Source organism: Haliaeetus albicilla, chromosome 5, assembly GCF_947461875.1.
Source record: "Haliaeetus albicilla chromosome 5, bHalAlb1.1, whole genome shotgun sequence".
Taxonomy (NCBI): domain Eukaryota; kingdom Metazoa; phylum Chordata; class Aves; order Accipitriformes; family Accipitridae; genus Haliaeetus; species Haliaeetus albicilla.
This window is the reverse complement of record NC_091487.1, coordinates 37063070-37089342: the sequence shown is the minus strand read 5'-3', so window position 1 is coordinate 37089342 and position 26273 is coordinate 37063070. Positions and strand designations below refer to the sequence as shown.

The following is a 26273-nucleotide window of genomic DNA, read 5'->3' as shown; positions in this document are numbered from 1 at the left end:
TAACTGCTTCATTTCAGCTGTCTTGCGCTTGAGTATCAAATGAAATTTTTAACAGGAACTTTTTTTTTTTAAGTTAAATCTCAACACTTGTGCAGAGACCTGGTTGCCTCTTGTTTCATGATGCAATGTCTCTTCATTTGCAACACATTTTTATTTCTCGTTCTATATTGCAAACCAATGAAATGCATTCACTCTCAGTCATGTTATCTTTTGACAGCAGTGTCCTGCAGCTCAACGTCCTGTTCCAAAAAACTCATTGACAGAATGTGCCACAGAGATCAAGAGCTTAGTAGGACTGAAAGGGGCAAGTCATTACTATGAATAAAGGGAGCAAAACCATACCAAATATTGCATGTACATGCTTATACCCTGCACCAATTTACTGTACTTCAGAAGAATGCTTTCCCTGCAGGTCAACTGGCAGTAACTTTGACACATTTTGTACTGGCCACTGTCAAGAATTAAACTATAAGAAATATTTATATAGCTTACATGATGTCCTAACAACAAGCAACAAGGAAAAGACACACAAAAAATACTTATTTGAATCATCTATGTTTCTATATACAGTTCTGTTCATTCACTAAACAGAATTTCTATGAGTGACGGAACAAATAATGTTGTCCTTTCCAGGTACCTTTAGTGGAATTTGCTGCTGCCTGAGAAGGGATGAACTCACACAGAAGCCTTTTCCTCTGTGGGCATTTCTTCTACCAAGCAAGATGTTTTGTAAGCCCCTAAAATTTTCAATACTGCTATCCCTCTTTGAAATTTGATTGAAAACAACCAAAAAGCTCAAAAATAAGGTGACAGTTCCTGATTGCATAAGACTCTTTGCCATAGGAAACAAACTGAAAAAGGGAAGACATGCTGCTAAGTAGATACATGGCAAGATTTTATTTTTTAAATATATGCATAAACATATATATTTTAGGCCTCCTAATTCATCAAAACATTACCTTTGAAACACCAGAAAATGAAATTATGGCCATAAAAGTGTTAAATTATATCAAACTATAAATGCAACATCTAAATCTTAAGGTAAAACTCTAATCCATAAATATTTGTGCAGTCTTATCAGAACAAAAACTTTCAATGCAATGCCATACATAACAGAAACAGCCTGTTTGTAGAAGTTTGTATATAATATACATGCTGAAGGGTTTCATAATAACATCCAGGTTAAACCCTATAGAAAAAAATGTAAATACTATTTCAAGTTTCTTTACAAATATCACTTATGTGATATTTTCTAATTAAAAGTCATCAAGAAACATCAAATTAAGGGCAATAACAGAACTACTAGATTTGATTTAAAAACTCCTGAAAATATGTCTTGTTTGTTTTTCAATAAGAAGTTAAACTGACATGCAAAAAAGGGAAAAACAAAAATAAGTAACTAACCCTAATGCCTATTACAACATGATATTATGTCATATGGATTCCAGTCTGAGGCGGTACAGTAATTACATTTTCCTACTGAACACAGAGAAAGACAGGAAAAAATAAGTGTTCCCTGCCCCTGGATATTAGTTTCATTTTTCTAGCCTAAGGAGAGAAATAGAAAATGTCACATGCACATCAAACCACACCAGGACCACTCGATGAGAAGATTCCTTATATTACACACCTTACAAATGGCAGGCTGGAAAACAGGAAATTTATCCTATTTGTGGAAACTGAACTAGCAAGTTGAAATGCATGCTTGAATTATTTTCAAATGAAAAGTGAGACTTGTCAGGAGGCAATATTCTCTTTCACATTAAAACATTGTAAATATAACAACATTGGCTTGTCACGATTTAATATTAGTACAGAAATAGGATGCTAAAAGATGCACATGTTCTTCATACAACTTAATGAGCCAGTATTTGCATTTTAACCCCTCAAGTGAGTTCAAACACAGAAGATATCTACGGTTAAAAAAAAAAACAAACACCCAACCACACTGATTTTTCCATTATGCAATTATATTTTTCAAACAAAAATATAATGGATTCAAAATACATTAGTACATGAGAAATTCTCGTAACATAAGGCCAGTCAACTATGTTTGCAGTATATAACATGAACAAAGCCAAGTTTGGGAGTTGTATGACTGAAATAAAGGAAACCCCAACCCCTCACATAGGCTCATTAAGGACCTGAACCAACCTAAAACAGATACTGCTAATTTAATTTAAAAATTCTTAATCTCACAAAATCTTGAGCTATAAGAACTTCTCTTCAAGTATGCAGAACATATACACAGGAAATACATACTGTGGGCTAATACCAGAAGAATAAAAAGCAGAAGAGTCATATAGAATTGCAAATGACAACAGTGCTTTATATCATGAGCATTTGTTCCTCAATGTTTCAAACACATTCTAAAAACAAACATTCTTTTTTTAGTAAGTTTAAAGAGTATCTGAAGTTCAGGAAACTTAGGCATTATGTCAACTGGAAGGAAGAGGAGCAGAGAAAAAAAATTCCCTTCAAAGAACCATACATAACCCATGAAAAACCTGGGAGTGGGTACAGACAAAAAGCAAATTTTGCCCTTACCTGTCATTTCAGGAGGCTACACACAGCTATGCAAGTAGAAACCTCCTTTGGGCACACTCTGTATTTGCACTAGGGGCTCTGCAAGTATAGCTAAGCCAGCCAGGCAATTGTGGCACAGTTAATTGCTTTTTATCAATCCACTTTCTCTTCGAAGAGAACAGATCCTTCATTTATTACTTTGCAAGAGAACTTTAAGTGATTTTATTAATTCTAAAGAAAAACTTCATAAAAAAAACCAAGCAGACTACAGAAAATGCTGGTGAAGAATTCCCAGTATCCCAAGTCTCAAAAGCTAGAAGTTAAGCCAAACCTTTTAATAAAAAAAAAGCTTAACATAGCTACAGAGATATGTTAACTCATACAGACCTGTTGTTACTTTTTTTCTGACATATCAGCAAAGTAGCCTACACTGCAACCACAACACAGCTGATTTAGCATTTCTGAATTAGCTGAGCAATTTCAAAAAACGTATTATACCATTTTTCTAAACGAATTATAAACGCCTTTAATTAAAATGAAACAGTTCTGGAATATTGCACTATGTGATTTCTAATGCCAATAGTACATGTTTTAACTGTCTGAAACTCACCTCCAGGATTTTTAAGCTTACATCTCCTAAACCAATAGTTAACTTCAAAAAAAGATTAAATAATTTTCTATACACAGCATTTACAAAAAAATAACAGCAATATAACTACTACAAAACAAATTCAGAAACACAGAAGAAAATAAGACACTCTGAAATAAAATGGGCTAAACACAGAGTGGCTTGACTGAGAGGTCACAGAATCAGGCAAACATTACTGTTCACTCACGTTTCAGGCAACCAATTCCACAGGCACAGGTTAACAAGTTTACCTCATAAGGATTCACTAGTTCAGATAGGTCCCATTTCACACTACAGTCCATCACACAATGTTCAGATTTGTCTGAAACTGAGCTTCAGAAACATACACACACTCCCAGTCAGTAAACAAGCAAAGTTCCATTGGGTACATCCCAAAACAATGACATTTCCATCCCTCAAGTAAACCTTAATGGATTAACTGCTTAACAGAACAAAAACCCAATATTGAGCACATTAAGGAAAGCAAGTTATTTCAGTTACAGTATTCCTTCAAAAATATTCTCTCAAATATGCCTTCATCTGTGTTTGGCTCATGAAATTCTCTGTCAGTCATGAAGGAAATGTTTCTCTTCATGCTTTTTCTTTTTGGTTTTTCCCCTGTGAATTAAGTATTCTGTGTACAAAGCATCTTTCAACAGAAACCCAGGAATTACCCTGTTAGGCTACCTGCTCACAAAAAATAAACATGACCAAAACACCATACTATTTGGAGACACATGAGAAACTGCACCTTCTGAGTAATTTTGAATTCCTTGATTGGATTTGAATCAGTACACTACCTCCACCAGAATTATCCTTAACATGCCAAGCCTGCTGCTAGGAAGGACCTTGCCAAAAAAAACATTCCTTCTCTGTAAAGCATAGAATTCCAGTACTTAGAGGAATCATTGTATTATTTTTATGATCTTCATGTATAGAACAGAATGCTTTGCAAAACTGGCATGTCAACTTGCAACCAGAGAAAGACCTCAGTTTTACCCACAGCAGATCCCCATTAATTAAACCTTAAAAACATAATGTTACTCTATAGGTCAAATTTCTTTAGGAAGTTTCTGTGTTTCTCAAAATCAGTCATTCTCATATGTCAAAGGCTGGAAGACTCTGGTACTTTGGGGTAATGGCCTTTTAAACTTATCACAGCAAATTATTTAATCATGCACATGCTACACACATATTCACTGCACTCATTCATTAAATACAGTATCCTAATTTTGTAACAGAAGACTGCAGAGACCTAAAGATTTCTTACCTACACTTTGTTAATGTAAAAATAAGCAAGCTAGGTGAAGTCAATCCCCTCTGTGCTCCATTTCCCAAATTCTGATTTTTCCCACAGGCCACTCAAGAAACAGTGATGTGTTAATAGCACACTGGAATTAGTTCTATGCAGAGAATGGGAAGCTTGCAGGAAAGCAGCACAGAAAGAATGTAAAAATACTCCAGTCCACTAGAAAATGTTATGGCGCATGACTTAAAATACTTAGCTTAGTACTAGGCTTTTCTTCTCATATTAGTACTAATCTGTATTATGGTAGTGCACAGCTGTCCTGCTTTCTAAGTGCAATATAAAGCTATAACAAAAGGTTTTCTACACTCAAATAATTTACAGTGTATGTAGCTGAGAGTTTTATATCTTGAGTTAAAATTCAGCTAATCTGAACTAACAGGTTTATAAAAACCTGTACTCACCTTATTAAGGTCAAGTCAACAAACATTAATTGTACAGAGTATCCTCAAACACTTTCAGGACCCTTACATTCTGGGAAAATACAGAGCTGTCCAGAGTAGGTCAGTATTTGCCGCATACTGAAGAGTTTTCATCTTAAGACTTGCCCCTTACAATCACTGTGCCTCAAACAAACTACATTTTCTTGACAGATTGAAACCAGTGTCAAAATAGGAACCTTTAGCAAAGAGATCAGATGCTCTGGTATTCAGAAGATTTGATCATAAATTTCCAAAACACATGCTGCAATTTCTAACAGCCATTACAGCATTAAACTTAAAATAGTCTTTGAAAGTCCTACCTAACAAAGTGGGCCACATGTTTCTTTCAGGAAGTCTTTCGTATTTCTTCTGTTGTATGAATCTGTTATATGGGCAGATGTATAGACAAATACGAAAAAAAGAGATTAAGTTGTTTTCTTTTTTTCTGCTAAGTTTTTTTACTATACAGATTAAATAATTACTTTTCCATTCGTTCTCTTTTGATCTTCAGAACGTCATTACTTTGTAGACTTTCTTCACTCCAATCCAGTACTTTTGAGCACAAGATTAATTATAAGAAAGCGCTTCTGTCATTTCTTAAAATAGATTCTGAGTGGGAGCACATGCCATCATGATGCTGTAACTCATCAGGAAATTATGATGCAGTACCATCTTATTCTGAAGGCACCTGCTAACTAATATATGGCCAAGGTCACATCAGCACTTATGTTTTTCAGGACTGTTTTCCTTATCAGATAAAAAGAAATCCAGCAAGCAATCAAAGACACAGTGTGTTTTTTCAAGAAGAAACAACAACAACAAAAAAAACTTGACACCAATCAATTTCGGTTTTGCATAGAAGCGCCACTACCAAAAATATTAAGATACAAAAACATAATTGTGAAAATAGTAAGTGTAGCTAATTAAAAAATGCAGTGAACTACACCAAGGATTTATTTATCAAGTAAAGCAAAAAACTGAGGTGAGGAGAACAGACTTAATATTTTATTTCTTTATTCTTTTTAATCGATGGCATGTAAATAAGGGTTTGGGGAAGAAGGCAAGGAAGAGCTCCCCCAACTTTTTTTCCTGCTTGTTACAATCTTCTTAAAGCCTACACAAATCATTTTTGTTATGGGAAGACAAAGAACAAGACTACATCAGAGAAACCATGGAAGCAAAACCTTCCTAATTAAAACAGGCAGTTATTTTTCTTTTCTTTAAAAAAATATTTGTTATTATTTAACTTAAACAACTGAAAGGAAAACCTGATTGTTCAGCAACTTCATCCCCTCAGGTGTATTAATAAAGCTTCCAGGCTGGGTGATCCCAGAACTTTCTGAATACGAAGATATTTTCATTTAAATGGCAACAAAAAACAGTGCTCCAGCTATTACGGAATTCAAATACTTCATAAACACTCTTGATAATTTCTCCTCATCTGCAGGGCTTCTGAATCCATGGTAGCATGTAATAAATGGATTTTTGCATAGAAGTAGAATTCAAGCCCTCAAGTCCTATTACAAAGCAATCCAACAAACACCACAGGATTTCCCTAGAAATAGGGATAATTCATGCACTTAATTTTTCTGGTGGAAACTTTATAGAAGACCAAAGCTCCACCAAGACATATGCTAAGAGGCTCATACACATAGTAACACAGAGGTTACACCTGTGGCAGCACACACGCACCCTGTGAAAGGACAGTGGTAGATGCTGTGTAGGAGCACTGCAGGGTGCACAAGGGTCTACAAATGGCTTGGGACTACCAACCCAGAACTTTTCCTGTAGATCCATACTGGATTACAGCAAGTACCACAGAGGCAAGGAACTTGGGTTTAATTCCCTGTTAGCCTATGGGGATTCAAACACACTCATTTATTTCCCAGAATAGTGCTTTAATTAAGAAACTAAAAGGCTGGATGGTGACAAGCTTCTTATCTGCTAAAGCTAGGTAACTACCCAGCTGAAAATTAAAATGCTGTGGCATCCAGACAATCAGCAACAAGGACCACACTGCAGCCTAACAGCTGGGGCATTCAACTGGGAGAGAAGACCTAGATTCTAGTCCCTGCTCCATGGACTATTTCTGTTTCGTTACTTGCCCTCTAACAGGAAAGAAAAGGCAACAATAGTTCAAAACGCAAAGATTTGAACCCGGTTCTATTCCCTCCCACTGCATGGTCCAAACTGCTAATTTTAAGATACTGAAGCATCACCACATCTATGTCTCTTTTTGGATCTAGCCTATGAAGTGTTACAGAGACTTGTTTAATTGACTATTTATATCTCTCTTCAGAAATACAAGACTTAGAATTTGGGCACCTCTTCAGCCATGAAGCGTTTTTAATTTCACAAGTGTATGGCTAGGGATGTAGCTCTTAATAGCACTGTTCCACAGAGAATAAAAGCAACACATTCCATTTTAAAGAATATTTAAAGCTTCTTCTACTTCTAATGCAGCATTCACTGGAGCAACCATAATATCCCCAAATGAGTATTTGCAGAACTGGATCAACAGAATATTCTCTGCTCTCTGGAGCACAAAAACTCTAGTAAATCCACCTCACAAGTCTAAAACAATGACTCAACACTTTCCTCTGCCCCCAACATCCATCATCACATTATGTTAATGTTAACCTTCTTCTTGTGTCAACTGCAGCCTTTTCCCTCTCCCTCCCCCCCCCCCAACTTGCACCTTTTGGATCATGTACTATTTTTTCCCTCCATCCAAAATATATCCAAAAATCTTCAATCTACCCTTAAAACACACAAGAAAGGTAATGTTCACATAGATTGACCAATATGATAAATTAACTGTGAAGTATTTGTTCATTCTTTTAGAAACTGTTACATGCTTTCAAGTACCATGTGAAGTTAAAACTACTAATGGTGCTTTGCATCTTCAACTTCTCATCTCAAATTCTTATTCCTTGGAGCAAGGAGGGATGCAGTCAGAAGTAAAACCTCAGACGTAAGACGAAGGCAAAATATATCACTCCATGTATGTTATTTCCAGTAGATTAGCAGTGCCTCAGTAAATTTAAGAGGTTTGCAAACCTTAATTATTAAAGAAATATACAGTTCTTACTCTTAGAAGAGTATTTTTACTGCAAGTCTGTCCTTTAGTTTAGTAACTGCATTTTAGCCCTCATCCAGAAAGGTAAAACTTTGCTGATACTGATCATGACAGACTATGAGGAAAATCAAAAAGCCTCTTGACTATGTTAGAGCAAAGTATACAACAAAAATTACATTACATACTTCTAATATACAGAATTGTACTTCTCTGAACTAGCTAATTTGAACAGACTGGTGAATTGATACAGACCTTTGTTTACTACAGAACAGATAATCTAAACTATTCTATAGAATTTTAGCTATTCGGCTAACAAATTATATACTAAAGTATTCTGTTAAAAAACTAGGGAAACAAAGAGAATGAGACCAAGGACAAAGCTGTGTCCATGTAATGCTTTCAAGATATCTGATCCTGGTTACTTAATGTGAAAAGGCTTAGTAAGGAACAATATTCAAGCACGGAAAAATCCTAAAATAACACTCTCTTTCAACACAGAAAATCTGAATTGAAGTAAAATTATTATGTATGTTCTAAGAGCATCTCTCAACTGCTAAATTTTGGTTTTAAAAATGACCTGTAGGCCCCTGATGCAAGGACTGTTATATAAATATTTAATAAATGACATCTCATTTAATACTCAGATTGACTGCAGGCTCTAGGGATATCTAACATATATTACATTATAATAGTTCTGTAAGTAATTCTTAAACAACCAACAAGTGTGTTTTACTAGTAAGCCATATTTTAAGTCAGGCTGGAGTAGCCAAAGCTAATTACAAGAGTGAATCCAAGCTAATACAAGAATCCAAGTTTATTCAAGAACCTCACATATCAGTTTAGTATCAGTTCTTGTCCTCAGAGACTTAAAAAAGCATTGTTTTTAGGAAGTAGCCTATCTGGCATATAAGTTTCAAGACTTCCTCTTTACCTGAGAATTTGCAAAGTACTTACTTAATAAAAGAAATCTGCAAAATGTATAAATAAAAAATAATGTATGTTGGCAGGAACAACTTCATACAGATTTACACAGCGAGCAATGCTATCAGTCACAATCCAATATCTGAAATTACATCCAATATAGAATAAATCACAGAACAGTGACAAGCTGTGCAGTACTGTGAGCTTTAAACATCTTTAAACCACGTCCTTACTCAAATGATCTCATCTGCACACCCCATAAAAGGATTTTCTTCAATTACATTCACATAACATGGTTAAAAACCCAGTCTGTATCTTAAGATGCATCATCAATGCACAGTAATTGACATTAGATAGCTGTGTAACAGCCCAGAGGAACATTACAGACATATTACATTGACTTAAATGGAACTAACACAGTTAAAATACATACTTCTTTTTTTTCCTATGAAAGAAACTCCTTGAAAGTATGGAAGCTGAATTTCCATTTCTAATTCCATCAAAGGGTCAAGAAAAGGGGATGAATCTCCAAAGGCTCCTGAACAGCTATAAAAAGCTAACACATGCAAGAAGTAAAAATGCTACTCACCAATTGTAGGAAAACAATTAGCCAACAATGTAGACACACAATAGATGTTTCTAAGTGTTTCCTCATCCTACAGGTTGTATACCCGAATCTATGGTAAAGCCACACAGTGGGACATTGCTTCTTTGCACTGATATATAAAATGCCTGTATTCCTGAAGAAAGGGGTCAGATGGATGAGCGGAACAAGCTATAAAATTTTTTATACATGCTTTTTATCTGGCAGAAGGCCCCATACAAAGGCAAACTAGACTTTTCTACCTGTCTGACTAACAGGTAGATAAAAAAATGCAGCAGAACACAGAGCCCAGCCTAACAAAATCTACTTTTTACAAGGAAATGACTGCCTTGGTAGGGGGAGAGCAGCGGATGTTGTTTACCTTGACCACAGTAAGGCACACACAGCCTTGCTTCTCTTATTAAACTGTCTTTATCTCAGCCCACAGGTTTTCTCACTTTTGCCTTTCTGATTCTCTCCCTCATCCCACCTGGGGACAGTGAGCAAGCATCTGGGTGGGGGCTTAGCTGCTGGACAGGGTCAACCCACCAAAATCACCTTCAGTGATTTCTTTCAATGACTTCCTTTGTATTGCATTAAAGCAGTACATACTCAAGATATATCCTCCTGGACAACAGACTACTTGAAAGTTCACTGACTGCAAAATGAAAGAAACACAGGAAGAGAAATGAAGTCTTGAAAGAATCAACATTAACACCATGGGGAAAAATGATAACATTTACAAGTAGTTATACATGGAAAACACATTCTTCTCAGAACTATGCTGAGAAAGGAAAGATGGAGCGGAAGAAATAAAAGTATTTCATCCAGTTGCCTAAGTCATTGAGGAATGTGAGGCAAAGTGGAAGAGATGTCTTGTCATCCGTCAGATTGAAAAAAAAAAAAAAAGAGAAGTGAAAACAAAGGTAATTATGAATATTGACCTGATAACCTGATAATGAAATCCTAAGATTCCACAAGACATCAACTCAAAGCAGTTCCAAACAAAAAAGTTCCAAGAAAATGAGCACTTGACATTTAGTAGAAATTCTGTAAGAAAACTCTCAATCTAGTTGCATTCAAGAGGTTGACTTATACACCTAACACCAAGAATAATCTGAATAAGATATATGATACATTTGATCAACAAACTCTGTATCAAAGGAAAAAAAATAAAAAGTAAACACCACTGCTAAGAAAGATTTCAGTATAACTTGTCATAACAGGCAACAAAAGATACTACTGTCAGTCCCAAAGGAAGTATGCCTTTGTCAATTCACAAAGAACTAAACTTACACAAGAACAGAAATAACAGTAACTTAAAAGTATTTTCAATACAAAAATAGCAGAAAAGCACTGAAAAGCCATTTCCAGTATTTAGCCAGCACAATTTAAACCAGATCCAAAGATGAAAAGTCAGACATGGAACAAGATGACAGCAAAGCAATCTGTTGGCCTTACTTCTTTATCTTCCATTGTTTTTAAAGAAGAGCTAAGGGGGTTTTTTTAATGCTTTATTCTCTTGCAAGCATTAAGAAAGTAGTGTGCTCAAGCATTTTGCTTAATGGTGAGGAGGTGAAGGGAAAGGAACTGCTGAAAATCTTGGGAGTACTTTTTTTTTTCTCCCCTCCTTTTTTCCAAACTTTTCTTTTTTATATCGGTTGTAATAGGAGCCATAATTAAAGACTGAAACCTCACAAAATACCTCATAGTTCTATACAGGTTAATAAAGAAAAGTAATTAAAATAAACAGAATCTAATGTTCTCCTGAAAGAAGACAAGACATTAGTAAAGTCAGAGCAGATTCACAGAACAAGCAGACATCACCAGAAGTAGCACAATCACTTCAAAACCAGGAAGCCAATCATTTAGTATCCAAGAAAAAGAGAAATATCCCACAAACAAACAGCATGTGCTTCTGTGAGCATGATTAACTGAATGGAAGGCAATTGAGTTTTGGGCCACTGTACGTAGCCTCAGGTCACCGACTCAAATTGCCGACAGTGGACAGTGGGTGGTGCACATGGCTACCAGATGTGATCGTATCCATTCAGTCTTTTTAAAAGAGCGTAACTTCTGATTTTTCCAAGTAAAATTTGATAAAAGTGCACTGCAGTAATAATACAAATTCTGAGGGCCTGACAACAGTATATTCTCTAAGAACATGGGGCACTAATACCTTGGCCAAAGACCAGTTTTTCTCATGCATTATTACCGAAAGAAAAAATCCCACCTTCTTTCTACTGGCAGCAACTTGTTCCCATCTCTACTGTGTGGGCACAAGCATTTACTCATAGTAAACTGAAAGAAATTCATTGAAAACTAGCTTGGCAAAATACTATCATCTGGATCAGTTCACATTTCGTTCACCATATATATCAATTCTGCTGTGATAAGTGAGAGCTCATGGACAGGATTACTTCTCTAGGGGGGATTAATTTCACCAGTAATAAAATGGAGTAAAAGGCAAATTTATCATAAAGAATTGCTAAAAGATTCAATATTTGTCAACTTTGAATAAGGCTTAGTGAGGGATTTTTAAGGAGAGACTATTGGGATTACAAGCATTTGGTGTATTTGGTTTATTTCTCTATTCTTTTTATAAAAAGAATTTCCTAATTTTGCCCTTATTAAGCGATGTGTTAAACTCTTCTAGTGAATGGGATGCTTGAAGATACCTACAGAGGCATGATCATAAAGCACACAAATCTTTTTCCCTGTTTAGCTGGTCTGCTTTCTATTACAGCATTTACACCTCATTTGTATAACCTCAGTCTCTACATTCTTTGCTAGAAGCTATGCTTTATAATATGGTTTTGATTTACATAATGTGGCTACCAGTCCCCTCTATACTTTCTTTTTCTCCCACTTCCTGTAAAATTCCATTTTTATTATTAATCTTTAACTTTTTCTTCTAGAAGGAGTGGTTTTTAATGTTAGGATTGCTTTTTCAGTCACGACAGCATTTCAGTATTTTCTGCTATTTTAAAACCACACTTCCACTGCATAATAGTATACTTGTATAATACTACAATATATAATTCCATCTTAATACTGAAGATGCTACTTACAGTGCAACTTACAAAACTCAGTTTAGATAGCTACCTTTACCTCCAAGCACTGCATTTGGATGCCAAAACCATGGTCAATACATAATTAGTATCCATGGAGACCACGGAAACATACAATATTGGACAAACGCGTGGACCAGCAGGCTTCTGATTTGCAGTGAAATAAGACTTTAAATAAATGCACATGGTCCAATTACCACAATTACATAACTAAACTATCTATCCTCCTTCTTCATCCCAATCCCTCCCCCTTTTTAAGGAAATATCAGGAATCCCAAAGCCTGACTTACCCAACTAGCTGATGCCTGTGACTGTCTGTTCCAGTTACCTCCATCACATAGATAACAGTCTGCTCAAGATAAAGGTAATGATTCTGTTCAGGTCAGCAAGAAGAAGGTGTGCAGGGCAAAAGTGAAATTAGAAAATGATCTTGCATGCAGATGTTTTAAATAGTTGGTGTACAGACAGGTGTCCAACAGAAGAAAAATAAGTCAATAGCGTATCAACTGCTATTTTGTATATATCAGGTCAGCATTCTCAAAGTTAGCATATTAGCTAATTTGACTGGTAAAGATATGCTTAGAAAAACTATACTGAGTCTAAGTAAGATGACAGATTGAGTGGTGCCAAAGAAGTCCCTCAAGCAGAAGGCAAATCAGATCTTGAAGAAATGGGTAATTTGTCTCATATATATATATAATTATTATTTTATATATAATATAATATAATAAATGTTTACGTGTATATATATAATATATGTATCTAGTATATATAATATGTATCTAGTCTTCAAATTAGTTCTGTCAGGCATACTATAGTCAAGATAGTAAGTTAGAAAATCTAAATTTTAGAAGTTTCGACTATTAAAAATTAACACATTCATAAAAAGAGACCCTACTTGCCTGTAAATGCCTAACATAGTGTTCACCTTTTCCCAAATTTAACACTGCAGAAGTCTAATGTTCAGCTTTTCTAGTTACCTAACACATGCAAGTTACCAAATGTTCAGCTCTTCGTTAAGCACAAATGCCTAGCATAGCCTTCATACTCACCTAGCTACTACACACATGAATCAAAGAAGTTTACATACAAAATGGGAAAATATACCTTGACTGAGCCCCTCCTCAAAATAATTTTCTACAACAGGCAAATCCTACCCTCCCTTCACTATGGTTTTTTCCTGCTTGTTATTCAGTAGAGGCAGTGTCTTTACCTGTCAATCAGTACAAGCTAGCAAATACCACCGAGAGGATACCTGGCCTGACATAGCAACACTTGCAAGAAACGAGACACTTAGTTAGATAAAAGAGCATCAAGACTATCTTCTGAATTAATGCAAGTGAACTACACAAAATCAACACATGACTACATCTGTTTGAGGTGTATCAGAAAGCAGAAGTCCCATCTCCCACCCTTACCTATCCCACCTGTGCAATCCAGCCCCTCCCTCACACTGGCACTCCTCAGGTCCCTTGCTGAGTTGATTTAATTTGTAGGCTGCAGAAAACTAATCTCTCAAAAAGAAGGGTAGTTTTCCATTAGGTTAGCCAGTTAAATTTGTTTTGCAGAGAGTGAAAAATGGCAGGATAGAAGAGTACTAAAGAACAGAGTCTAAAAAATTTGACAGTAGAGGTAAAAAATTGCCAGCCTTGCTCACCATTCACCTACTGGAGCAGAAGTCTGCAGAGCTCAGTGCTGAACCAGACCACACAGCTGACTCAGCTGGAAAGGATCCCTTTTTTCTGGCAGGTTAAGTTTCAGCTGTTTCAGTTCCCTGCCTGTACAGCCATACAACAGGTTATGCCAGCACAGCGCAGTATGACAGTGAACAAGCAGCAATGATGATAGAACCATGCCCAAAATTCCACAGGGCATAAGATTAAACCTGGACAGAGTCCTATTGGGCTCTAAAGCAGTGACCAGTTGTAGCAGACTGCACGGTACACCAGAAGAAAATTATCTCCGAATAAGACAGCTTGAGATGTTGTGAATGCAGGAAGCTAAAATCCCTGACAAAGTGCTGCATGTATTTTCCTAACAGACAAGTCAGCTAGGTACAGGGAGGGCCTGTTCAAACTAAGTGTTAGCGTAAACATGCTTTTTCTGTCATTTCTTCATCTATAGCTTTTATAAAAATTTGTGATTGTGTGGCTTATTTTGGATATTTGAAATACTTTTACTTACTACTGAATTTTACTTTAGGCTAGCTTAAGTTAAGAGTAATTTCAAGGCTAGTTACCAAAAGGTGTTTCTCACATCTCTTTAGGTACTTCCTCCAGAGTATCCAAAGATTCAAAGGATGTGCCCTTGTGCACATCACCCTCACAAAATGCACAGTAACAAGAGCCGGTATCTTTCCAGATACTTTCCACCATGAGGAAAGCCTCCTCAGCGCTACCCACTGGAAGACCTCTCTGGCATGCACAAGAATTGTAGGAGGCACATGTAATTCTGTGGAGGCAAAAAATAGCAAATAGTGCATCTATATTAGTGTTTCTGTTTGGTTCAAGAGTGTGGCTTTAAAGCTACCTCCTGGCAGTCCCCAATCACCATACTTTGATTCACACTGCAGAGAAGGATCAAAGCACAAGTGCTGAATTCATTCTGGACAAAACTAAATGAGATGTACTCCAAGAGCACACCTAATACACTCCAACCAATACTTAAGAGTTCAGTCCATGGGTTTTGACCTAGCATGAAGCAAAACACCAGGAACAGTATGGATATGAAGCCCCCAGTACTAAGTGGTTTGCTCTACAAATCCGTTTCTCTTAGGCTGCACTACTTGCTAGCAGAGACTTTACTTGAATGAAATCACAGAGGGTAAGCTAACTTACTGAATTACAGTCAAAAGACTTATGTAGGTACAGCACAAAAGCAAAGATTTATTTTTTTTTAAATTGACTACTTATCCTTGCAGCATTGAGAGAGCACCTAATTATCCAAACATAAAGAATTTCTTCATCTGCCTGTTTTTTCCTGCAATGGCTGCTAGTTGGAATGTCAGCATCTAGGGGGTTAAGTTTAAATTTATGCTTTGAATGAATTATAATATATATTTTGCTATTGCCTCAGATGGCTCCAGGCTGATGTTTTCACAATATCTTAAACATAGAGGAAGCTCTTGAATGTGCCCTAATTGTTAGATACTTTCTCGATGCTAATGAGATCTCAACCATTCATTTTAAAGTGTTTTTTGTCTGCATATTTTTCATATGCACAGCTGAATTTACTTTCCAGAGGCTGAAGTACAGGTAGAACATTTTTAGCACAGGTTTTTCAGTGCAGAAAAAGGATACTAGGAATAATCTGAATATGAAGACTTTCTAAAATTATTGGGGAGGGTACCAGAAGCTGCTACTATTCTGGTAAGAAATACTGAAAATTATTATTATTTCACATCTAAAATCTCCCTTATGATTTGATGAGTCCTCACTGTATCTTACATGTAACAATAACCAAATATAAGACAGGCTATCAAGGAATTAAGAGATTTTTCTAATATTAAGGATAATCCATGATGTCCCAGTTTAACGCCATACAGAAATTTGCCTCAGATGCCTTTTCCAGAAAGATGTTCTGTTCATCAAAGCACTCAAAAAAAGTCTACTTGAACCCTTTTCTGACAAAACAATGGTGAAATGACAACTAGTATTTTCACTAATTCTCTTTGATCAACAGCCAAGCCCAAGAGAAAAGTCATGTACTGAAACCATTGTGCATAAACTAGAGCTATACCCTTTGGAATAAAGAAATAGGAACAGGCAGGTGAGCATCCTTGAAGCTCAATGATCACAAGAAATTCTTCAGCAGTTGCTTTTTTCAGCAGTTGCTTTTAAGATGAACTTCAGAGTTTCCATTTTGATCTTCAGTGCTTAGAAAAAAAGTCTGAGTCTCACTCAGACAAGAAGGTCCTGCACATTGAAGACACTAGTGATAGTTTTAATTCTTACCCTGCTCAAATTTAATTGGCAAGATCAGACCTTAAGGTTTTACAGCTTACCTCCCTACTGTGGAACACAGCATGTTCCTAAAAAACAGATGTCAGAATAGCATTATATTTTGGAGCAGTTTAAATACACACAACTTGAACCGTATACATCTTACTAACATGACCATTCCCAACTTCCTGAAGCTCTGTGCCTTGCCTTCTGTCAAAAGAATTATGCCATACAGTGCTACCCTATAGTCACATTTACTTGAAAAAGTTATAAGATTTCTCTCAAAAATCTCAACACCCTCTTAGAGTCTCCTGGTTTATTCTACATACCTTTTATTGGTTTCTTTTTTTATTTTGCTAAAGAAATGCCAGAACAAATGTATGTATGTCCAGAATGGTTTGGAATCCCTCGCAATGGGAGGTTAGGAAGGAAGGAAATTCTCCCTGCAGACTTTTCAAGTCTGTTTGATTAAAGTGATCACTAAAAAAGCCTACCATCAAATGTATTTTACAATAACTAGAAGCACCTTCATTTAGATTTAGGTAAAGCTACTAGCTAGAGAGTTATGCCTCTCTGATCTACTATATACACCTATCAAGGCAAAGGAACATCATCAAAGTGACTAACTGAGAAAGGGTTCTTTCAGGACATCATAATGACAGTAGGAGAAAGACCTGGAGATTACAAAAACATTCCCCAAAAACTCCACTTTATATACAATTTGTTCTAAAATATTCTCTAAATTTTCTTACAGTATTAAATCAGACAGTAACAGCAATGCCTAAGTTTTAATCAGAGGGAGTTACACACGTATGAGCATCTGTTGCGACCTTCTCCCAGCATCTCTGGAGTTTTTGGAGTATTATCTACAGAAACACTTTGTCCCTGCACTATCTTTTAAAGATCTGTTTCACAACATTTTTCCTCAGTATGCTTAATTTACAGCTTATTTTTCCAAGGAAGCTGATTTTGAGGGTCCTTGATTTGCTATAGGCTTATTTAACGTCTCCCCCTGAGTATTCAGACAACTAAAAAGGAAGATGAAACTAAAGAAAAAAGAGGAAATGAGAAGTACCTGTTCCCTTTAATCTTTGTTTTTTCTGCTTTTTCAGGCAACAACAGGCATTTTTCTCACCAGATTTGTACTTACTTTTAGGCATCTTGCTGCTTTCTCCTGATTTTTTTCTGAGATGAAGATTCTGACAGGGACTACATAGTAAGCCTTTAGCTTCTCACCATCTACGCTGCTATGCCACTACCCTACAGCATATGAAACAACCACGTGAGTGGGAAACTACCTAATATGTATTTGAACTCCTGGACATTTTCTTCTTCCAGAAACATACACTGCCACCTAAACTTTCCTAAAACAAGATTTGCAAGTACCTAGGTAAAAGGATACATACCTGCCCAACACCAACGCCTTCTCTTTTACAGTCTGGTCTGTCTTCATAATCCCATGAAAATTGTTTCAGGAAGGGATAAGAAGTAGCAGAGTAGGAGTGTATTGATTTGCCAAATTCCTAATTAGTGCCACATTTAGTGTCTCTTCAAGAATTACTGGATGAAGGCTTTACAGACTTAATCTCAGGTCTTGCTATCAATCCCTCCCTAGATGCCCTATCGCATGGCATTAAAAGCAGCTTGCTAAGACAAAAGGGGGTGTTATTTTTTTTAATGGCAATCTCTGCCTATTCCATCATTTACAGAGATCCTAGGAATCTTCCCCTCCCAAGTCAGATCTGCAGGACACTTCACTGCAATTCATTTTAATTCCTGAAGATGCATACTGTTCTTCATTCATACAGCTTCCCATAAAATGATCTTGAATAACAGGTCACTTCCTAGATTTCAGTATGAATTTAAATCTACCACAGCATATATTTAAAAAAAAAAAAAAGGAAAAGAAAACACCAGCAAATAACAAACAAAACCACACCATATACTTAAATTTCTACTTCCCACTTTTAGGTCTCAAAAGTCACATATGATATAGAAGAAAACCAACAAAATAAATACAAGAAAGATTTTTCAAATGAAAAATATTCCACATAGATTTTAAATTCCCTACAATATACAGTACAATAAAGAAAACTAAAAATCTCATAACCACACAGTAAGTACTCAAAAGCCCAAAATACATTATAGTTCAAAGCCCACATGCATTCTGCTTCTTCACTACACTACATAGAGTATATACATAAGTGATATAATTCAATTAGAAAAGGAAAAAGTATACCTGAGAAGCATGTGTTTCTATAGTTGTGGTCTTAAATATGTATGCAATGCTTAATATATTACTATATTGGTCTACCAACACAATTTGTATGTTGAATACATAATGAAGTGTCATATTAAGTATAAAACTATTAAAGATTACTGTTCTAGGTAACTCACTTGCATATGGAGCTTAATTAACATTGAGTCAGTTCTTTCAGGTCTTGGTATACATCAAAAAACACTTCATTGCTCAAAAATAGATTTTGCAATACATAGCTATTCACTAAATCACTGAAGTCAGCCAGTGGAAGTTTTGCTATTTATGTCATAGTGCAAGGAACAGACAATGCATTTTATTCCTTACAAAATACCATTAATATCATTCACCCACCTTGTAATAGTAGGATAGAGCCCTGTTTTGCAGGATTTTGCAAAATGTGCATAGAAGAAGATTATTCTTGAGGGTTTATGCTAATTTTTTTCCACTTGACAAGTAAGTTGGGCATAAAATAGGCCTCAGTAAATTAGTACGAAAACAAAACAAGTAAACAAAACATCACATACAAATCTCTTACTTGCAAAATGAGATTTTCTAAGATAACTGCCTAATTAAGCCTATTTTTCCCAAGCACTTTTTTTATGCAATTACTGTTCCTTGTGAACTTCAACTTACTTTCCTCAATTGTTTTGTGATTAAAAAAAAAACCAAAAACCCACACACCTGAAAGGCTATGCTACTTTTTTGTTAATTAAAAACACACCACATAAAAAAGGCTGCTACCTGCTCATTTCCCATATGGTTATTACCCTCCTATTGTCCAAGAACAGCTTTTCTAGGCATTCTGCTTAACTTTCAAGAAGAATTCTGTCATATGCAAGACTATTAATATAAGACCATTTTAATACAAGTAGTAAAGAGTTGCATGCTACATCTACGCATAGGAACAGAATGTAAATTATTTCTTTTATTTAATCCGCACTTCAAGACCTTATAAATATCTAACAAGCTAAAATTTGTTCTCATTCTCAGTTATCATGTCCTCCTGTTGCATAATATCAACCTCACGAATGGCCAATAACAAAAACTGTACTTGCTTATCTCAAAAAAAAAAATTTTTTTAAACCCTATCAGCAAAACTGTTTCAACCATTAGAATAAGTAAAAAAATACTTTCCCACATATTCAAAATAAACTGTTTTAGCTTGAACAACTGAAAAAGCAAAGTGAAAATCTTAACTTTTACTTCACAAAGGCACTGCACAGCAAACTGCTTTCAGTTCAAAAGAAACAGTGTCATAGCAAGCAAATTAAACTGTAAGTAAAAGTCTGCTTTATCAGTGAGCTTCCAGTCACCAATTTTTGTTCCACACTGCACATTGAAGAACAGGGGGAAAAAATCCACGACTTTCTTCCTATTTTATAAGTAAGGTAAAGGTTCCTATTGAGCACTGTTAAACTATAAAAAGGAAACTGGACAATTGTACAGATCACACTCACTAGACATAAAAGCTTATCATCATAGCCTTACCAAAAATCAGAAAGAATAACCTTTTCTGAAGACTTACAGCTACAAATGGCAAAGAGGGAGATCTCCTAGTTTCTATGGCTAAACTCAATGCTGTGACAGCCTTACAGTTGGGAAAGGTGAAAATCAATGTTGCTCAGAGTCCAGAATGTTTTACTCTTAATGGAAGTACAGCATTTCTCTACTTCTAGAACTCATTTGCTGAACTAAGCTTTTGGAAGAAAACTAAGGCTCCCAGGAAAAGCTACTGAATTGAATCTATGTTTTGAAGACGAGTGCCCAATAAGATGTAGGTTTTGAGAGAAAGGCAGATCACAAGCAAAAAGCTAACCAACTTCAATTTAGACAGTTAGGGCTATTTGACAATAAGTCCTAGCAAACTTAATGTCAGTCCTTACCCTCTCACCCACACCTCTATAAGAAAGTTTACAGTAACTTCCAATGCATGTCCAAAACATGAATAGCATCACCACTGAGAAAAGATCTTACGCATGCTATTAATGAACAGTCTTAGGGGAAAGTTGGCAGAAGGTACCTCATAAAGTAGAAGAGAGGCATATGAACTTTTAGTTGGAAAACCAATAGCATATATATTTCTAGAACAGTCTGACCAACAAATAGTGACACCCTAAGTATTCTGTTCCCCACATCTGTCAAAGATAATTTTTACAAAACTTTTACATCGGTGTACTTCAGATCTGCCCAGGTAATCTCTTTGTTTGGATGATATTCTCAAGTAGACAATGCCCTCACTATCTGAGAAGACTGCTTGCTTCAAAGTGATAAATTCAGACACAATGTGTACACGCTGTGTTATTTCAACAAACTAAATGGCCTCAGACACTTGAAGATGCTACTGTAATCCTTCACACTACAGTGTTAAGAGGCTAAACAAGGTCTGAGGTTACGCATTCAGAAACCTTTGTTATGCATTACTGCGTAGGCCCATGGCAACAACTATCATTCAAAATGTTTTAATCTTTACTTAGAGGAAGAAAGGAAGAATAAAGTACCTGAAGAAGAAATCATTAGTCAAGGGTTGCATTTTGCCAAAACCTCTTACTCTCTTTAATTGTAAAAATGTTTCATAAAGGTGAAAAGCTGTATCACCACTTTTTAAGCAGTACTAAAAACAGTAAAACTATCCTGAAAAAGAAAGCTAGTCTGAAATTTTTGTTTTTAAAACAAGCAAGAAACAATACAAAAAGAGGAGCAAAGGCAGAAAATGCTGTTTGTGTTTGGTGATGACTCTTTCTCACAGACCTATATCAAGACGAGACAAACACTGAATGAAGATTTATTAGCTAACCCCAAATTGGACGGATTTTTAACAGGAATATTCTGAAAAAAACATGTAACGAAACATCAAGTTTTGACCAGCTGCACTAGATGCTTACTGGACAGAAAACAAGAAGAGAGTTAAGTAAGAAGAAAAAGGGGATGGAGAGGAAAAAGGACAAAATAAAAGAGCAACCAGAGAGAGACAGGGTCTCTTTTCCATCAGGCTAGTGGAGATGGCAACATCATTCAGATCTCTCTGGATGGTTCTAGTGAAGGGTCTACTTAGTCCCTCACACAACAACAAAGGTCACAGATTATGTAACTTACCAATGTCACCACCAGTGACGGATGACCTAATATTGATTCAACTCTGGGCACCGCACACATTTTCTTCCCTTTTCTAGCTAACTTCAGCATTACGAAACTCTGTACTTACTAATCCAGGTTCAATATCTTGACACCACGGATGGTTACTGATTAACAACCATTCTGTTAGAGATATCCCAAACATGAAAGGCTTGCAAGGGGCAACCAGAATAATTCCGTATCAAGATTTGTATTTTACTAAGGAAGCATTGGTGCAAAACACCGCAGACAGAGCATGCATATAATCCAACCTTTACCATAAACGTAGACATCAATGGTAGAAGGAAGAAAACCTACGTTTGGAACTTAAGTGAGCAGTATCTTTAATCTGAACACTTCATTAAACACCAGGGCTGAATGAGCAGTATCTTTAATCTGAACACTTCATTAAACACTGGGGCTGAATATGACATGTTCATGGTTGCATTCTTTTCACATGTTGCAAAATGTCTTGAAATGATAACACACAAAGATTAGAATTCAACTTTCTATCCACAAACTAGTGAGACTTCTTCCTATTCACATAAGACATAACCCTCTAGTTTAGAACAAGTTACAGTTTTGCAATCCGTCATTGTTTACTTTTCCTCCTGTTTCAGTAAATAAGCTTAACTCTACAACTTTCTGTATAGAGACTCAAAAATAAACATGAATGACATCTGCAAGTCAGCAGATGCTGTATACACTGAAGTACTTTTCCAAATTTCAGGAAGACAGTTCTTTCACGTTGAGAAAATGTCCTATTTATGGACTCCATTCTTCTCATTGACTCTTAACTAAAAGACCTTGACAGCTTGGATATAAGAGAAGTTAACAAGTAAATTTTTTTAAAAAACAAGGTGCTGCATTCTGCATAATTTTGCATTTGAACACAGTAAGTTACCTTGCTAAACAATAAGCAAACTTTCTACTTCTCTAATCTGTTGTACCTATCTTAATTTGCCACAAGTGAAGAAAAATACATTTGTTTCTAGACAGGAAACTAGCAATATACACACAACACAAAGCTCTACTAAGCAAAACTAAATACAATAACTTTCTCAAAACAAAACTGAATGCAATGAAACTAAGCTACACGACAAACATTACTCACTCTGTATTAATATACTCTGGAGCCATGTACATCAATCTCGACAACAGACAAGACTAACAACATGCCCAAGTAATTTTTTTATGTCCTCATCTAAAAATAAACATACAACTTTATTCCGAATTAATTCAAAGGAGTTACTCCTAAGTAAATTTAAATTCCATCTGAATACTACCATAAGGTGCAATAATGGTACTTTCTAAACTGAGTATACCGGGTCTAATAGGAACATAAATCTATATGCCTGTGCTGATAAACCCACAAGTATACACTGCTAACAAAAAAAAAACCCCAAACATATGGCTGTGATCTTAATTAGAAAAGCTAAAGAAGTAATGTTATGTTAATTATCGAATTTCTGATCACTCAGCTATTCTAAATGATTAAACCAAAAAATAGTGCTTATACCTAACCTTTCCATTCCTACACTTATTCCTTCATACACCAGCCAAGAAGCAAATATTAGTTCATTTCTGTGAGAAAAATTCAGAAGAGTTAATTTTTAAATTTGCTGTCTTTCCACAGCTGAAACAGCAGAAACAGTGAGGGGGTCTAAACCCTGCAAAGTAGAAATATTCTCTTTCAGGGGTTAAAGGAAATGCCAGAGTGGAAAATAATCAAGTTTGGCCAAATATAAGATATTAAAGTAACACATTTATATAAAATTTTATTTCATGTCTACAAACATACACAAAAAGAGGGCTAGGAAAATTGTTCGAAACCAAGGTGTCCCCTTTCAAAATGGAAAATAATTCTTTGCAAAATTTTTCAGCCTGCAATTCAAAACAATGGCATTAAGGAGGAAAGGGCTAAAACTGTTCTGTTCGCTTATGCCTTTTGGTTTTCCTTTAAAAAACAAAAAACTAAAATCAGGCCACATGCTCTTCTCAATGGAATTGGAAATTCTCATACAAAGTTAAAAGAGTTTAATAGTGCTCAAACAGGATTTATAGTACAAAATAAAAACCTATGTATTCTGAAAGATTATCCGAATCTATTGTGGGGCTTAATCATTCTTTCAAAGATTGTAACACTGTAGGTATCTGGTACTGCATTCTGGGAACATTTACAGGTGACAGTTATGACAGCTCACCAATCAACAGAAAATAATAATCCAAGCTACACACCACGAAGTTGTACAAAACATGCAAAGAGCATTCTGTTAGCAGACACCTCCTTGTCACTTTAGCTTTCACAATAATAGGTAATTGTACGCATGTCCTAGCTTTCAGGAACAAAAGCTACAAACTCCCCCAATACGACTTCTGCATCTGGTCAAACCTGCTCTGTCCTTATTAAGGATACGACGGCCTGAAATTTGGAAGCAACGGTAAGGATTCCCACTTCTGTCAGACGGTGCTTTTCTAGCCCTTTACCGTCAGAAGAACCTCGCGGCCAAACGCCTCCCAGGAAGGGATGGACTCCTGCCCCCGCGGCACCCCCTCCCACACACACACACACACCGACCCCCCCCCACACACACACCCACCCACCGCCCCCCCCCCACCGGCGCGGCCGCCGTTCAGCACCCGGCGGGTGAACAGCGCGCGCCGCGCCGGGGGCTCCCCCCGACGGCCGCCCCGGCCCGTTTTCCGAAGGAGGCGTGAGACGGCGGCGTTCGGGTTAAATATCGCTGGGTTTAATAAATAACTCTGGGCTTAACTCCGGGCCTCCTCTCCTGTGAAGGCACCCCCTTCCACTCCGAACATCCTCCGACTCCGAAGCGTGCTCACAACGCTGCTTTCCACCAACAGTCATGTCCTCCCCGGCTCCCGGTAAAAGCTACTGAGCTTGACGTGCAAAAATTCCACTAAAATCCCTCGCCCCTTCCTTCACCAGAAACGCTGTTTACGCCCTTATACGCTCGGACCCCTCGGGGCTTCATTTCTGGGCGTACCGCGCTTCCACCGGCGTGCCGAGCTCCACGGTACACCGGGATAACCGCAAAGCCCCCCCCCCGCAAAGGCCGAAGAAACCCCGAAGCCTGCAACACACGTACTGGTTACGGCTCTAGGAACCATTCTGTGCAACCATCGCATGTCATGTGCCAGGGGTTTACTGAAGGATCATCCATGCGCTATGAGCAGCGGCATCATACGTGCCCTCCTCCCCCTCCCAACAGAGAGCACACCGGCACACGCATCCCACCCCCCCCCGAAAGTAAAGGCCTGGGAGGGGGAGGGGAAGGAGTCAACCTAAAGGTGTCTGCCGTGCGGAGCGTGCCACGCTCAAAGCCATCCCCCGGGGCAGGCAGCTCAGGCCGCCTTCCGCTGCCGCCGCCGCTGCCACCGCCGGGGGAAGGCAGGCCCGGCTCCCGCCTGCGCCGGCCGCAGGCTGCCTTCTCAAACGCCTTCGCACTCAGAGCTCCGCCGCGTTCGGAGGAAGCCCGGCGACGCCTCGACCCCCGGCCCGTCCCTTTCGGCAGACGCCCACCCCCGCGCTCCGTCCCCTCCAGGTGGGTTATGCCCGGGCCGGTCCCCCGGGCTGCGGCGCCCAGCTGCAGCCCGCTCCCTCGCCCGCTCGCTCGCTCGCTCCCTCGCCCGCCTGCGGCAGCGGCGCCCAACGCCCCCCGGCCGGCCGGAGCGCCGCCCCCACGTCCCCGTCCCCGTCCCCGTCCCCGGGCCCGGGCCGAGGCCTCGACTGCTGCACGCACGGCGGAGCGGCGGGTCCCTGCGCAGCGGCGGCGGCGGCGCCGCCACAGGAGACGGCCACCGGGGCAACCCGCGGGGCGGCCTGACGGCGCGCACCGACTGGCGACTGGCGGCCGCCTCCCGCCTCTCCCCCCGCCTCTCCCCAGCGCCGTCCCCGGCGGCGGCCCCTTACCTGTGAGGACCCCGACGCGGATTTGGTGGTCGTGGTTCGTTAAGATCATCCCCTCCGACGCCATGTTTCCCGGCGCAGCCACCGCACTGACAGGGAGCGAGCGGGGGGGGGGGGGTTGGGGGGGGAGGGGGCAGGAGCGCGAGAGCGGCGCGAGCGCAAAGGGGGAGGAGCAGGGGCGAGCGGGGCGGGGCCAGCCCGAGGAGGGGCGGGGCGAGCGCGAGCCGGGGCGAGCGGTTCCAGCGGAGCGGAGCGGAGCGGAGCGGAGCGGGGCAGGGCACGGCGCGCGAGCTAGCGAGCGCGAGACGAGCGTGCTGCGCGCGGCCCAGGCAGTACCAATCTAGCGCCGAGAGCGCCGGGCCCGGCGCCGGTTGCCGCCGATCGGGGCCGGCGCGTGAACGCCGGGGGCGGCGCGAGGTGGGGGCCGGGCCGGGCCGGGGCCGCCGCCGGTTTTGTAGCCCGTGCGGCGCGTCTGCCCTTTGCGGCTCCTTCGG

The 26273-nt window shown here is 38.5% G+C and overlaps 1 protein-coding gene across 9 annotated transcripts in view; it reads right to left on the bottom strand.

Moving 5' to 3' along the window:
* The window catches only part of GPHN (gephyrin), a 312924-nt gene extending 287001 nt beyond the window's left edge, over nucleotides 1-25923 (bottom strand). For all 9 annotated transcript variants that reach the window (XM_069784153.1, XM_069784156.1, XM_069784161.1 and 6 more), the window contains exon 1: nucleotides 25783-25923. In XM_069784153.1, coding sequence (XP_069640254.1) covers nucleotides 25783-25846 — 64 coding nt within the window. In that variant the 5' untranslated portion in view covers nucleotides 25847-25923. The remainder of the gene's footprint in view (nucleotides 1-25782) is intronic.
* Nucleotides 25924-26273: the final 350 nt, after the last annotated feature.